Source organism: Cicer arietinum, chromosome 6 (genome assembly GCF_000331145.2).
Source record: "Cicer arietinum cultivar CDC Frontier isolate Library 1 chromosome 6, Cicar.CDCFrontier_v2.0, whole genome shotgun sequence".
In the NCBI taxonomy this organism is placed as follows: domain Eukaryota; kingdom Viridiplantae; phylum Streptophyta; class Magnoliopsida; order Fabales; family Fabaceae; genus Cicer; species Cicer arietinum.
Genome location: NC_021165.2, coordinates 10,749,039 through 10,762,873, shown reverse-complemented (window position 1 = coordinate 10,762,873; position 13,835 = coordinate 10,749,039). Strand labels below are relative to the sequence as shown.

At 27.8% G+C, this 13,835-nt stretch overlaps 2 protein-coding genes across 4 annotated transcripts; both read right to left on the bottom strand.

The window, feature by feature from the left end:
• Window positions 1–1,104: 1,104 nt before the first annotated feature.
• Window positions 1,105–3,613, bottom strand: LOC101495569 (F-box/kelch-repeat protein At1g67480). Of its 2 annotated transcripts, XM_004504396.4 has the most exons (4): window positions 3,581–3,613; window positions 3,042–3,128; window positions 2,130–2,955; window positions 1,105–2,035 (listed from the first exon to the last, which is right to left on the bottom strand). In XM_004504396.4, the coding sequence occupies exons 3-4, from the start codon at window positions 2,633–2,635 to the stop codon at window positions 1,408–1,410; spliced, it is 1,134 nt and encodes a 377-aa protein (XP_004504453.1). In that variant the 5' UTR covers window positions 2,636–2,955; window positions 3,042–3,128; window positions 3,581–3,613; the 3' UTR covers window positions 1,105–1,407. The 2 variants fall into 2 exon arrangements, with proteins under 2 accessions (XP_004504453.1, XP_027191777.1); XM_027335976.2 differs by lacking the exon at window positions 3,581–3,613 and having other exon boundaries at window positions 3,042–3,542.
• Window positions 3,614–9,879: 6,266 nt separating this feature from the next.
• LOC101495249 (signal peptidase complex subunit 1-like) lies at window positions 9,880–11,363 on the bottom strand. Of its 2 annotated transcripts, none has more exons than XM_004504393.4 (2): window positions 11,214–11,363; window positions 9,880–10,322 (listed from the first exon to the last, which is right to left on the bottom strand). In XM_004504393.4, exon 2 carries the CDS (start codon window positions 10,320–10,322, stop codon window positions 10,041–10,043), a length of 282 nt encoding a protein of 93 aa, XP_004504450.1. In that variant the 5' UTR covers window positions 11,214–11,363; the 3' UTR covers window positions 9,880–10,040. The 2 variants fall into 2 exon arrangements, with proteins under 2 accessions (XP_004504450.1, XP_073226477.1); XM_073370376.1 differs by lacking the exon at window positions 11,214–11,363 and adding an exon at window positions 10,880–11,017.
• Between the last annotated feature and the right edge of the window lie 2,472 nt (window positions 11,364–13,835).

Here is a 13,835-nt window from a genome sequence, read left to right as displayed (position 1 = left end):
AACGGGTTATGGATTGGGTGGGTAGTCCGGATATTTTTATTTATTTATTATATTTTTTAATTTTCTTACAATTTTAATTTAAAATTTTTCTTCATGTCCATTTAAAAACAACTTAGTTTGGAATTTCTTCATTTCCATTTAAAAACAATTTAGTTCTACATGCCCAATTAACTTGAGCTGTATATTGTGCCTCTCGAGTGAGACTGTGAATTTGTATCTAAGAGTGCCGTTACATTTCCCTTCAAAATAGGGTTTGTTGTGTCTGCGAATTATTTAAAAAATTGGAACCGGTTCAAGTTAATTTTTATTTGTTCGGGTTTTTTTTTTAAGATTAGTTTTACTATTTTTATTTTTTTAAAATTGATGCGGGTTGAAGACAACTTTGTATCTATACGGACTAACTCTAATGAGTAACGAGTTTATTTAGACTGAGCTCAAAAGCTCTAAAAAAATCCGAGTTGAAATTTTTAGGCCCAAACTCTGTTTTAGTGAGCTGAACAGGCTGATCCATTTGGTTAGTCCATTTTGACAGCTCTACTTGTGAATAAATATATTTGTCAAATTGAATTTTAAGTATAAATTCCACAATAAAAAATTATATTTTAAGGATAATTTTATGTTTGGACTAACAACTGTATAAAAAAACAATTAACAAAAAAATCATACATCAAATATGGTAGAAAATAAAAAGAGAAAAAATCAAAGTTTTTTTCAATCTTTTAATATGAAAACAAATCAACCGAGTAAAACACGAGAGAAAAAATCATTAGTTTATAAAGAAAATCAAATTGTGCAAATAACCCAAATCAACGATAGAAAACAATAATAAAATAAAAAAAATTAAAAAAAAAATGTTTCATCAATATAATAAAAAAAAATATAATGGAAATTTAGACAAATATAAAAAAATGCATCAAACAAGATATAAGATAAAATATGTGTATTATTAAATGCTTATAACATAGATATATGTCTGTTTATATATAAACTACTTTTTACCACCAAAACTAAAATAAAGTCAAAAAATTATTTTTATACAAGTCTCGTAAACTCTTTAGTTTAGTTTATGCTTATATACTAAGCATAACAAGTAGAAGCTCTCAATTAAAAAAACGATAACAAGTAGAAGCTCTCAATTAAAATATATGATATATACATAATCCAAAGACACACTCATCATTTTCAATATTTTAACTCACAGTCAAATTACTTTAATTCACAATCAAATATAAGTACTGTGAACTCAATCACAGACATAAAATAATGTTGCAACCAAAATTGTGGTTACAACTTTTTTTCCAAAACCTTTAGCAATACAATCATCACAAGTACTAATAAAACAACATAGAACACTAGCTCCATTGCCAAATCTATCAAGGTCTCAAGTTCAAAGGCATTGAAACCCTTTCAAGCCTTGGTTGTTACACTGCACAAACATAAACCAGATGGTCTTATATCAATAGTCTCCCACTCCGACCCCACCGCAGCATTCGGATCATACAACAAAGTCCTATATGTAGGATCTTCCTTCATTGAAAACAGCAAAAGCTTACCATTCAATATCCCAAATCTAAAACCAACACTTGAACTACCTGTCAAAGGTACTGGTACCATTTTCCATGAATTATTCTGTGGATCAAATATGGATAACTTCCGTTGATTCTTCCACTCCATACAGAACAACTTATTTTCCAGTACTGCATGAGCAGTAACCATGACACACCCATTTTTCATCTCACACCATTTATGCTTTTCAGGGTTGTAAACATCAACAAACTTAGAATTTCCAATTGTAAAGCTTGACCTTCCACCCATTACATAGAGTTTCCCCTCAAATCCACAGGCAAAGCAACCCCATCTGGGGCGACGAATGCTCTCAATCAGCGTCCACTTATTAGTATCCGGATCATACACCTCGGCGCTGGAGAGACTGTCGCCTGCTTCTCCATATCCTCCAACTGCATAAACCAAGCCATTGACTTCTGCACAAGCAAAGTCGTACCGAGACACGTTCATGTTTGACAATCTGCTCCAGCTGCAATAGCAATTAAATGAAGTTTCATAAACTATGAATTATTTTGTCATATGTAATAAGTTATCAAGGCTTGCACCATAAAAAACATACATACCTGTTGAGGCAAGAATTATATTGGTAAACATCTGGTGAGACAGAAGCAGTTCCATCAATTGATGAATATCCACCCATAACAAGAAGTTTTCCATTAAGAACAACAACACCAAACTCAGCCTTCACAGGACCAGGCATTAGTGGAAGCGATCGACGATTATGACCAAAACAATCCATAACTTCCCAATGACTTCCTTTTCCTTTACTATCTGCTATTAAGATATACAGCCATTCCTCAACCTGCCTAGCCAATTTTCGTACCGTTATGAATTCTTCACCTTGAATAAATTGCCTCCATCTCTTACAGACACTACCCATAGCTGGTGAGTCCGAACGAGGCACCAGCGCAAGACAATACTTTGAAACATCATCAAGTAGCCCAGGAAGAATAGGGCTATCATCTACAACCTTATGATGGTCTTTCAAAAGAGTTGACTTATCTTCATTAACCAAATTGGAAAATTTTGTCTCTGAAAATCTTTTCTTGCCAGCAACAAAACCAGGCATTTTTTCAAATCACCAATTACACACAATCTTTATATATCATGAACAAAACAATATGAAATTGTGACCAATCAATCAAACCAAAACAATATGAAATTGAGCATCAACCAATTAAAGAAATTCATGATATCATTCACCAATTGGAATTCTACAAGACCAAGGCATACAAGATGTTGCTGATGACTTTCTATGCTTTGTCAAATTTGATTCAAATTCCATAACAGAACTTCTACTCCTACAATAATAATCCCTCTTATTTGTTTTGTGCCAATTATAACTTAACCTTCCAAAGTTGTATCTTCTCTCACACATTGCCTGAATATCTATAAATTATGATAAAAGGTTGTTACATTTCAATTTAAAAAATAAAATAAAATAAAACTAATCATTGTTGAATAAGTCATCATACCAGTATAGGCAATAGAACATGTCAATCCTTAGCCAACTGTTACCTCCACTCTCTTCACGTCTCATATCAGCTTAATTAATAAATCAACTAATATGTGAAGAAAAAAAATTAGGAAACAAAAACCTATCTTTAAAAAAAAATAATCAATAATCAATCAGCAGGATTAACATAAACCAAAATCACATCACTGATCATTTTTACATCACTGGAACAAAAATGTGTATATTAAATAACTTTAAACAACATCATCATCCATTAGAAATTTGGCATATCAAAATTTATTATGGTTTCAACATTAGGAAATTAAAGAGAAGAACGAAGTGATCATAAATTGTGATAAGAAGTATATAAACTTTCGTCTTGGTTGAGTTAATTGCTATGATGGATTAAGTTTTGATGATAATAACACCGATGAATTAAAAACAGAACGAAATAAAAGATAGTTGTGATGTATTTAAAAGACTATATAGTAATTTGAATATTGAACAATAATACTTGAAGAGAAGGAAAAGAAAAATAAGAGGAACGAAGTTACGCACTTACAAGAAGAATGAATGAATGAATGAGATTTGTGAATGGTAAATACAAATGCAATGTAATATATATAGATAGATAGATGGTGGTAATGTAATGTATAAGTTATGATATTTATTTATTTTAATCAGAAAATATATTTATTTATTTATAGGATTTAGGAATCGAAACGGTCGGACAGAGGATAACGCTGACACAACTAAGCCACGTCATCATTACTTGTTTTTCACCTCCCTCAAACAAATCCAACTCGTGTCTTGTGTTGATAACAATCAATTCAAAGATAAAAACTTTTTCTTTTCAATTGCAAATGTAAATTCTTTAATCATCAACCAAATTATGAATTTAATGACTCTGCATTTAAAGTTATGAGTTTAAAAACTGTCCACTAAAAGTGAACACGTAAACAATTTACATACGGGTCCTGTAAATTATTGTAATGTTTATTAAAGTTTACTGAATTAAAAGTGTTGCTATATTTATCAATTAAATCTTGATATCAGTAGTTAAATAAATTATTTTTATAATAAAATTTTAATTTTCATTAAAATCATATAAAAAGGTTATTTTAGATTAGACTCAAAACATAAACATAAATTTTTAATTATGTTAAATTTAAAATATAATCAAATTTATTTATAAATAATATATCATCACAATTATTAATAATCTAATTTAATAATATTAGAATATGTTAATTTTTCAATTTCTCATAGAAGTCGTCGTTATTTTATTATGTTATTAATTGAAAATATTTGTTGTATATATGTCATTATTAGCTTTGACTCTTGTTAAAAGTGTTTTTCATTTTTGTTAAAAAAATTGATAAAATAATTAATATTTTTTTTTAAAATGTTAATGTTTTTAAAATAATATTTGTATTTAATTATACTAAGTTATGAGTTTAAAAACTGTCCACTAAAAGTGAACACGTAAACAATTTACATACGGGTCCTGTAAATTATTGTAATGTTTATTAAAGTTTACTGAATTAAAAGTGTTGCTATATTTATCAATTAAATCTTGATATCAGTAGTTAAATAAATTATTTTTATAATAAAATTTTAATTTTCATTAAAATCATATAAAAAGGTTATTTTAGATTAGACTCAAAACATAAACATAAATTTTTAATTATGTTAAATTTAAAATATAATCAAATTTATTTATAAATAATATATCATCACAATTATTAATAATCTAATTTAATAATATTAGAATATGTTAATTTTTCAATTTCTCATAGAAGTCGTCGTTATTTTATTATGTTATTAATTGAAAATATTTGTTGTATATATGTCATTATTAGCTTTGACTCTTGTTAAAAGTGTTTTTCATTTTTGTTAAAAAAATTGATAAAATAATTAATATTTTTTTTTAAAATGTTAATGTTTTTAAAATAATATTTGTATTTAATTATACTAAATTTGTTATATTTTAAAATAAATTAATATTAATAAAAAAACATATTTAAAAATTACTTATATTTTAAAAAATTAATAAATTGAAAAATTACTTATCTTTAGCGATATTTTTTTCTTTCAAATAGTGTTTATAATTAGATTTAGAGATGATATATTCACATTTTATTATTTAAATGTTTGTAAAGATATTTAAAAAAATTAATATGACAAAGCGATATTATCATATAATATATTTTCTTTGATTATATGATAACAAAAGTATCACTTATTTCTACTAGTAGATAATTCTATTCAAAACATGTCAAATACAAAATGTGGATACATCTTTTAAAGAAAATTCAAATTCAAATTTTGTTATATTATGAAAATTTAGTCTTTTCTACTAGATTCAAAAGATGCATTAATTATTTATTTTGCTTTCATGCTCTTATTTTTTATTAAATAGAAATGCATCTGTCATATACTCTTTTTGTTTTTAATTATAAATATTAAAAAAAATTATTCGTAAATATAAGTATCTCTTACAATGTAGTAAGTGTATTCATTATATTTTCGAACATAATTTTAACTAATGATACTAATTTTATTTAAAGAAATTAAATCATATTAAATAAAGTATTATGATAATTTATTTATAAATAGTGATATTTCTCCCTCTACGGATCCATTTAGTGAAAATAAAATAAGTTATGTCCAGTCCGAAAACCATGCTGCACTTCTGAATTCACTCATATCACACTTTCTGAACGATGGAATTTGATCAACATCACATCACCTTTCATTACCTTAAAAAACACAAAAACCAAATAAAATAGTTGAAGAGTGAAGAGGGTACTGGATTGGATCTTCAAGAGACCGAAGATGAGCAGTTTTGGAGTGAAAACAACCCATACATAGAATAAAAAGATAGACAATAATTATGATTGTCAAATTATTAAAGGGTTTGAAATTTACTTTTTGAAGCTTTGACAAAATCCTATCTTCGTTAAAACCGTGTTTCAGTCAAAAAAGGAAAGAAAATAAATCCTTCTAAAGTATTGTAACGTCTTTCGTTATATATCTTACGTATTTAATTATTCATCTAAATATTTTTAAATAACTATAAACAAATATACACTCAATGATGTTATAAAAAATATATACTCAATGAATAGTGATTATAATAAACCAGTAGCATTAAAAATATTAAATCTAGATCAATAAAAAAAAACATTAAAATTAGATGTCAAAACTAGAGATAATATTAATAATAAGCACGGGCAAAAAAATGCATTGACTTAATGATATATAAAAAAAATTATTTTAAATTATTTAACTTTAAAAAAAATAGTTAATATATTTTAGCCGTCTTAGTGAATATCAATTTAAGAAGAAAAATTATCTTAAAATAAATATTATTTATAATTTTTAATATAATTTTGATTATTTTTTTTATATTATCTATTGATGATACTATATACACAATTTAATTCTAAAATATTATTTTATTTTACATTAATAATAATAAAAAATTTATTAATAATTAAAATAAATAATTTTAGTAGAACGATTTCTCTATTTCTTTTAATTATTACATTGTGCAAAAGTCATAAAAGACATTTGTTATAAAATGGAGAAATATATATTAACAATGTAAAATTGGATTTGGAGTTATTTGATTTGATAAATTAATTTTGCACCGTTGACAAATTAATTTTGCAGTTATTTAATTTGATAGATGGCATAAGATGACGCAATCAGATTTGTCTCGTCACTGCAACTTATCCAAAAATACTTTTATCTCTCTCCTCCTTTTCATGAAATAGATTTGACTTTAATAACTAACCGCAAATAATTCCACCATTTTAAGTATATTTATTTTCTTTTACTTAATTTTATTTATATTTTGAGATAGAAAGGAGTAGATATTTGAACCATTTTGATATGGCATGCAATAAATTAATATTTAAAAATTGTTTAAAATATCTACTATGCTAATATTATCTTTTAAAAGTAGTAAAAGTTCATAATATTTCGACCAGATTGTGTTGGTTTGATTATTATGAGTTAAGTTCTGAAAAATGCATACTTATTTATAAATGGTTATATTATGTACATCGATTAAACGTTTCTTAAATAATATCAAAGAAGCATACTTTTCTTTCATGAAAAATATATAGTCTAATATATAATTAAGTTGTCTCCAGGAACTGGTAGAGGGGGCAGACAGTGGCCCTTGCCCCTCCCCTCATTCTCCCAACTTAGTATATATATATTTATATTGTTTATTATTATTATTATTATTATTATTATTATTATTATTATTATTATTATATGTCTGTACGTGTGTGCGAGAGTGATTTTATTTATAAAAAAATATAGATATGCTATTTAAATTTGAAAGAGACAACTCTTAAATGTACGTCAAATATTTGATATACAAGATTAATCTCTATATGGTTACGTATAGAAAACACTATAAAAAATAAATAAAAATAACTTTTTTTTATAATTTGTTACTATTAAAAGTATTTTGATCCATGTATATATATATATGTTTCTAGGCCCACTAGAATATCAAAGATTTTGGTTCTTTGACTAGTAATTGAGACGCGTCGCTTAATCAAAACCAATCGCTCCAAAAGAATCGGATTAATGTTTGATAACATATAGCAGAGGATATAATGTATGGGGTGATAGCCATATCATTCATTATGTGGTTCAATTAATTTGGAAGTTTGTATGACCCATAGTGTTGCATGTCTACATGCCATGTGTATGGTGAACAATGGTTCCCATTTTATTGGTGCTGTCTCAATCTTACTAACATTTAAACTTTGTTTTGAGAGAAAAATAGTTAGAAAGATATAGATAATAGAAAACAAAAAAATCTTATTTTGTCTTGTTTAGGTGTGAAGAGAAAAAACCATAACTTGTGTTTCTCTGGATGTGCAATTTTGGATGTGAAACCCTCAAGTCAATTAGAACCACTAGAAAAACTTTTCTTCAATTTTTTTAAAATTGTTACATTCACATAATCCAAATTCAAATTTGTGAACAATAGTTAAACTAAAATGATATTAAATTATCTCATCCAAACAAACAGAGTTTCTAATTGACGTTATACTCTTCAGCTCTGTGTCAACAATTGGTTGATAAATAGTTAAGCAAATTGATATAGGATTAGCTTGTAGCTTTTCAAAGATAAATTAATTGATTGAATTTGATGTGTTTGATAAGCCATTAATTTTGTTGATAAACATACAATGACAAAATCATTGCTTTTAATAGTGGTCCTACTAAAACTCTAACAAAATCAGTTATAATTGATACAATTCATTTTTTCTTGATTTTTATCTGTTATTATTTAATTCTCGATAATTGTGTATCTCAACTAGGACGATTTCCCTAGAGCATGTTTAGATTGGTAGTATAGAAGGGAGTGCAATGGAATAGAGAACGAAGGGCTTTGAGGAAAAAGAAGACCGAGGGTAATGGGATTAGAGGATAGTCCCCACCATAAATATACATTAATTTTTCTTCATAGGACTATTACTATAAATTAAATTTAAAATGATTTGACGAGGACTTTGGAGGAAAAAAGCTATAAAAAATTCCCCAAATCATTTTTCTTTTATTAAAAAAATGGTAATCATAAGGCTCCTCCTCACCAAAAGCCAACCAACTCCTTTTTTCTCCTCCTAACCCCAAATCAAGTCTAAATGAGTTGATTCCACCCTTTACACCTAAACTGGAGGGGAAGAAAAATAAGAGAAGAGGATGGAATGAATCTCATTATGTTTCACTCCATTCCACTCATTTTTTTAAATCCAAATAATGAAATCAAACCCCATTCCATTCCACCCCATTTAATCACATTCCATCAATCCAAACAAAGATAAAAAGAATCCAAAAGAAAGTAATCACTTTCCAAGAGTTCAAACTCCAAAGCTAAGTCATCAAATCAAAACTTTAAAAAACGCGATACAAAACAAGTTTAATAATAACTATAGTCTATAGTTGCCCCTCAAAAAACTATACACTGTCACTGCCACAGGTTTTGGTCATTTCAGGCAACCTCACTGAAGTCATCAATATCACTGACTCATTTGTAATTTGCAATGAACACTGCATGTCTGCATTGTTCACTTGAGGTTACAGCCAAACACACACTAGGAGTGATGGCAAAATATGAAGAATACATTACAAATTAAAACTTGAACCAGAGATGTTTCTCTCAGCATTTTATATGTAACAGAAGTACAAAAATCTTCTACCTAAACCCCAACTCAATTAAGTTATGCTAGGGATTGAATTTGGACACCAAAAGAATCAGAAGACAAATGTTGGTGTGCACCATTGTATTATCAATATCTAAAAGAGATTAAAACAAGGTAGGAAGACTTGTAGACACAATGTCGGACACTCAAACGCAACTTCAATATAAAATGTCAGTATCAGACAGAAAACAAGAGACAAAAAAACAGGCATCAAGGTAAATGTGCACCGAGACGAGCAATGTCCAAAAGAAAACAAAATATTGTTGAACTCTAAGTAAAGTACATTGTATTTTAACAGCAATGAGGTAGGAAGACTTGTAGACACAATGTCGGACACTCAAACGCAACTTCAATATAAAATGTCAATATCAGACAGAAAACAAGAGACAAAAAAACAGGCATCAAGGTAAATGTGCACCGAGATGAGCAATGTCCAAAAGAAAACAAAATATTGTTGAACTCTAAGTAAAGTACATTGTATTTTAACAGCAATGAGGTAGGAAGACTTGTAGACACAATGTCGGACACTCAAACGCAACTTCAATATAAAATGTCAATATCAGACAGAAAACAAGAGACAAAAAAACAGGCATCAAGGTAAATGTGCACCGAGATGAGCAATGTCCAAAAGAAAACAAAATATTGTTGAACTCTAAGTAAAGTACATTGTATTTTAACAGCAATGAGGGGGAAGGGAAGGAAATACAAATTTCTGTCATAGCATCAACTACAAACTTCAAAGAAGTACTAGTATACCAACATAAGCAAAATGTAAAATAAACCTACTTTTTAATGGATTTCTTCTTTGTAGTTACATTCACAGATGGTTGTGGTTTCGGATGCTTTTCCGCCTCACTTGGGTCCAACCACTTAAGAGGATGGCGGTTGAAGAAGGGCCAATTCGGAAGAGTAACTAATGTGGTGAGAACCACACCACCAGCATATGTGAGAATCATTGTTTGGAATGAAGCTGTGAAATATCCAGCTGAAAATGCTATCACAGCAAATGCAAGCAGCATTATCTGCATCAGTTGCTCTGCCAGCTTTTGTCCTTCCCAATCCATCTAATGAAACAAAGATAATCAAGGGAAAATACTCAACCACTAAGAAATAAATGCAAAAAAACACTAGTACTTAATAAAAAAACACATAAACAGAAGGAAATTTTGAACTCCTGAAAAGGGTTATACATGTTCCTGTGAAATAACACAATTCTGGTGCTCGTACAACTAATTGAACTAATACTTAATATTGTATTTACTAACACAAAAATGAAGGTATGTTTGATTTTGAGGAGACAAAAATTGATTATAATTAAAAGTGAGATGAATCAAAAGTAATTCACAGTTCATATAAAAGTGAGTTAGAACAATAAATTTGAGTGAAAAAACAAGGCTGTAGTCAAAAGCTATCCTAGCTTTAAATTAGAATCAATTATAGAAAAAAATGTTAATTTCAGTCAACACCCAACATCACTCAAACATGTAAAAATCAGCATGTGTGTGGAATCACTTTTGCATCTCCCTACCATAAAAACAAACACGCATTAAGAAGTTACTAAAAGGTTTAAAATTACAGTGTTTGGTTTCACGGTGGGATTGACAAAATTAAGGTGATCTACCCTGATTTTTCAAAAATTGGAGTGTAGCTTCTAAAAATTTCGGTAGCTCGCCGTGATTTTCCTATTTCCACCGTTAAACCAACAACTTGAGTCCTTGACATTGTGGTATCAGAACTTTATTTAAAACCTAAAAAACTTAAAACCCTAATCCAGATCTGTATCTATTGTGGCGTTATTACATTAGATTATAATTATAATATAATGACAAAATCAAGTCATAATTGAAAATGAGTGTGTCCCTAAAAACTCGATAGCCAACCGAGAATTGCAATGAAAAGAGTGAGGTGTAAGGGGCAAAAATGAAAACAAAATGAAAGTAAGAACATGATGATACCTTTTGACAGAGAAACGAAGAACCTCTTCTGAGTGAGGGGTGAAGTTTAGGTCGATCGGAAGTTTAAATTTCTGTGGGAATTTTTTGTTACCCTTTCGTTCTCTTTAACATTGAACAAGATAATTTAAAATTTAATTAAGGAGATAAATCTATAGTACCATAAACACGTGGGCTAAATCAATCAGAAACAAGTAAACACGTGTATGGTCCTATCAACAGTTAACACGTGGACTATTTTTTATCTCATTTTAATATATTTTTTTAATATCTTAATTTAAAAAAAAATATACCAATATTCTCTCTTGAAAATTATATATCAAACTATTTTTTTTTTAATTAGAAGTTGCAAATAAAATTTTTTTAAAGAAATTTGAGTTTGCAATGACGACTTCTTTAAATATTTATTTATTTTTAATATTTTTTTCTCCAACGTCTTTTGAAATGTCGGCTTTCTAAATATACATAGAAATCGTATTTAGGGTTGACGACTTTCTAAAGCATATAAAAACAAAAATCTTTAAAGAAATCGTCATTGCAAGTTCGGACTTTTTTAACAAAATCGTCTTTGCAAATAACCTTCTAAATAAGTAAAAAAAAAATTAAAATTTTCAAAAAGGAGTATATTGATAAAAAAAAAATTAAAGATTGGGTTATTAGAATAAAAATCCCCATTTTAACACATTCGCAAACTAAACGAAATGGAATGAAATATAATTTTTTTATTTCATTTGCAAACTAAACAGAATGGAATGAAATATAATTTTTTTATTTTATTTGCAAACTAAACATAATGCAATAAAATATAATTTTTTTATTTCATTTATAAAATGTTAATATGTAGATAAAAACACATTATTTATTTATTTTTAGAGATATAAAAAACACATTATTATCTGATATCAGAGTAGGTACAAGAGTAAGTGTTTTAGGTGTACCTAAAAAACAAATTTTCGTTATTTAATAGAAATACTTCAAATCTTTTTCATTTAATAGAAATATCTCACTTTTTTTTATTTAATAAAAAGGCCTCACATCATAGTATTTTTAAGGTTAAAATCGATAAAATCTTATATAAATTAAATAAAATATTTTGTTTTTATTGCAAATTATTTAATACTTTCTTTAATAAGTAAATTGACTACTGAAGGATGAAGGGTAGTATAGACTAATAGGACATGCAACTTAAAAGTGAAAATTATTATTAATAATTTTATATATTGTTTATAAAATTATTTTTGAGATTTTATTTGCACATGTATTTTTAACTTTTTAACTACCTCTACCGCGAAACCATCATTTTTGCTAGTTTCAGACACCACAAGCACCAATGGTAAAAAATGAGACCATATATGTAATCTACCTAATGTCCCCTTTCATTTCAGATGCTCGTAAATGCGAATCGTTACGTCTCAAAGATTAGCTTCTCTATTGTTGTTTATGTTTCTCTTCAATTTTGGACACCGGTAGCTTTTTTTGGAAAAAAAAATGGACATCAATTTTGGATTTATCTAATCGAAACTTTCATGTAGCACTACTCATTTGCAATTTTTGGTGAAGTTGACGTCATACCCTTCCATCGCTCTGACGAGTTGGTGAGACATTTTCTACATATTTTTTCTCGTCGTTTTGACCCCATTTTCCTCCTAAAATTATTAATTATTTAACATTAGTTTTTATGCTCTGCATAATTTATCATTTGTGTCAAAAATAGTACAACGGAATGAGCTTGATCGTGGCGGTCTACTATTATGCCTTAAGGTAAGATTGTTAGAACTTTGAGGTATTTGGGTCAATTTGAATTGTTCGTCCACTCGGGTGGTGGCATAGTAGCAAATCTCCTAACCATAAACTTCATATTTAGAAATGTACCAAATTGTGAAGTAGAGTCTAAGCTCATGCATAGTATTGCATTTTCTTGTGATTGTTTTGTTGTAATTAGTATGTGTCGTGTGCAATATTAATTTATTGATGATTTGATGTTATTTGAAATGTATTGATTTTTCTTGAGTGATTTTGACTTTATAATGTGATGTTTTCCTTGAAGAATGGTCGTGTAATGATACGGTTTATTTATGATTGATTGTGTGTCCCTCAAACATGTATTATACTATCAACATGATTTCGAAACTCATTTCCTTCATTATTTGTGTTTGTCTGGTTTGATCATTTGTTTGTGAAATCGCATTTATTACAGGTTAATGAATCATTAATTACAAGTTTGAGAGAAGTTCCGCTCTAATAGGTAATACCAGAAATGAGAATCATAAGTTTAATTTTTTTTTAATCAAAAATGGCTTTTTGTATGAAAACCTTATAAGTACTAGTAAGTTTTTGGAATTAAATTAAAAAATTCAAGTTTATGGAGATTGTCTTGTTTTATAGGACAAAAAAAAGTTTAAAGTGTTCCTTTTGAATTTTGAGAAATGTGGTATCCTAAAGAGCTTGTAAAGTTTATTTTTTCCTTTGAAAGAGTTTTATTTATCCGCTTGCAATATTTTTTGAAAAAATATGGTATAAGTTATCTATTATATATATTTAAAATAGACTCCGTTGTCATTTCATACTATTTCTTCCACATATGCAAATCTTTTCCACATCAGCCAAAAAGCTAACGTGTACATC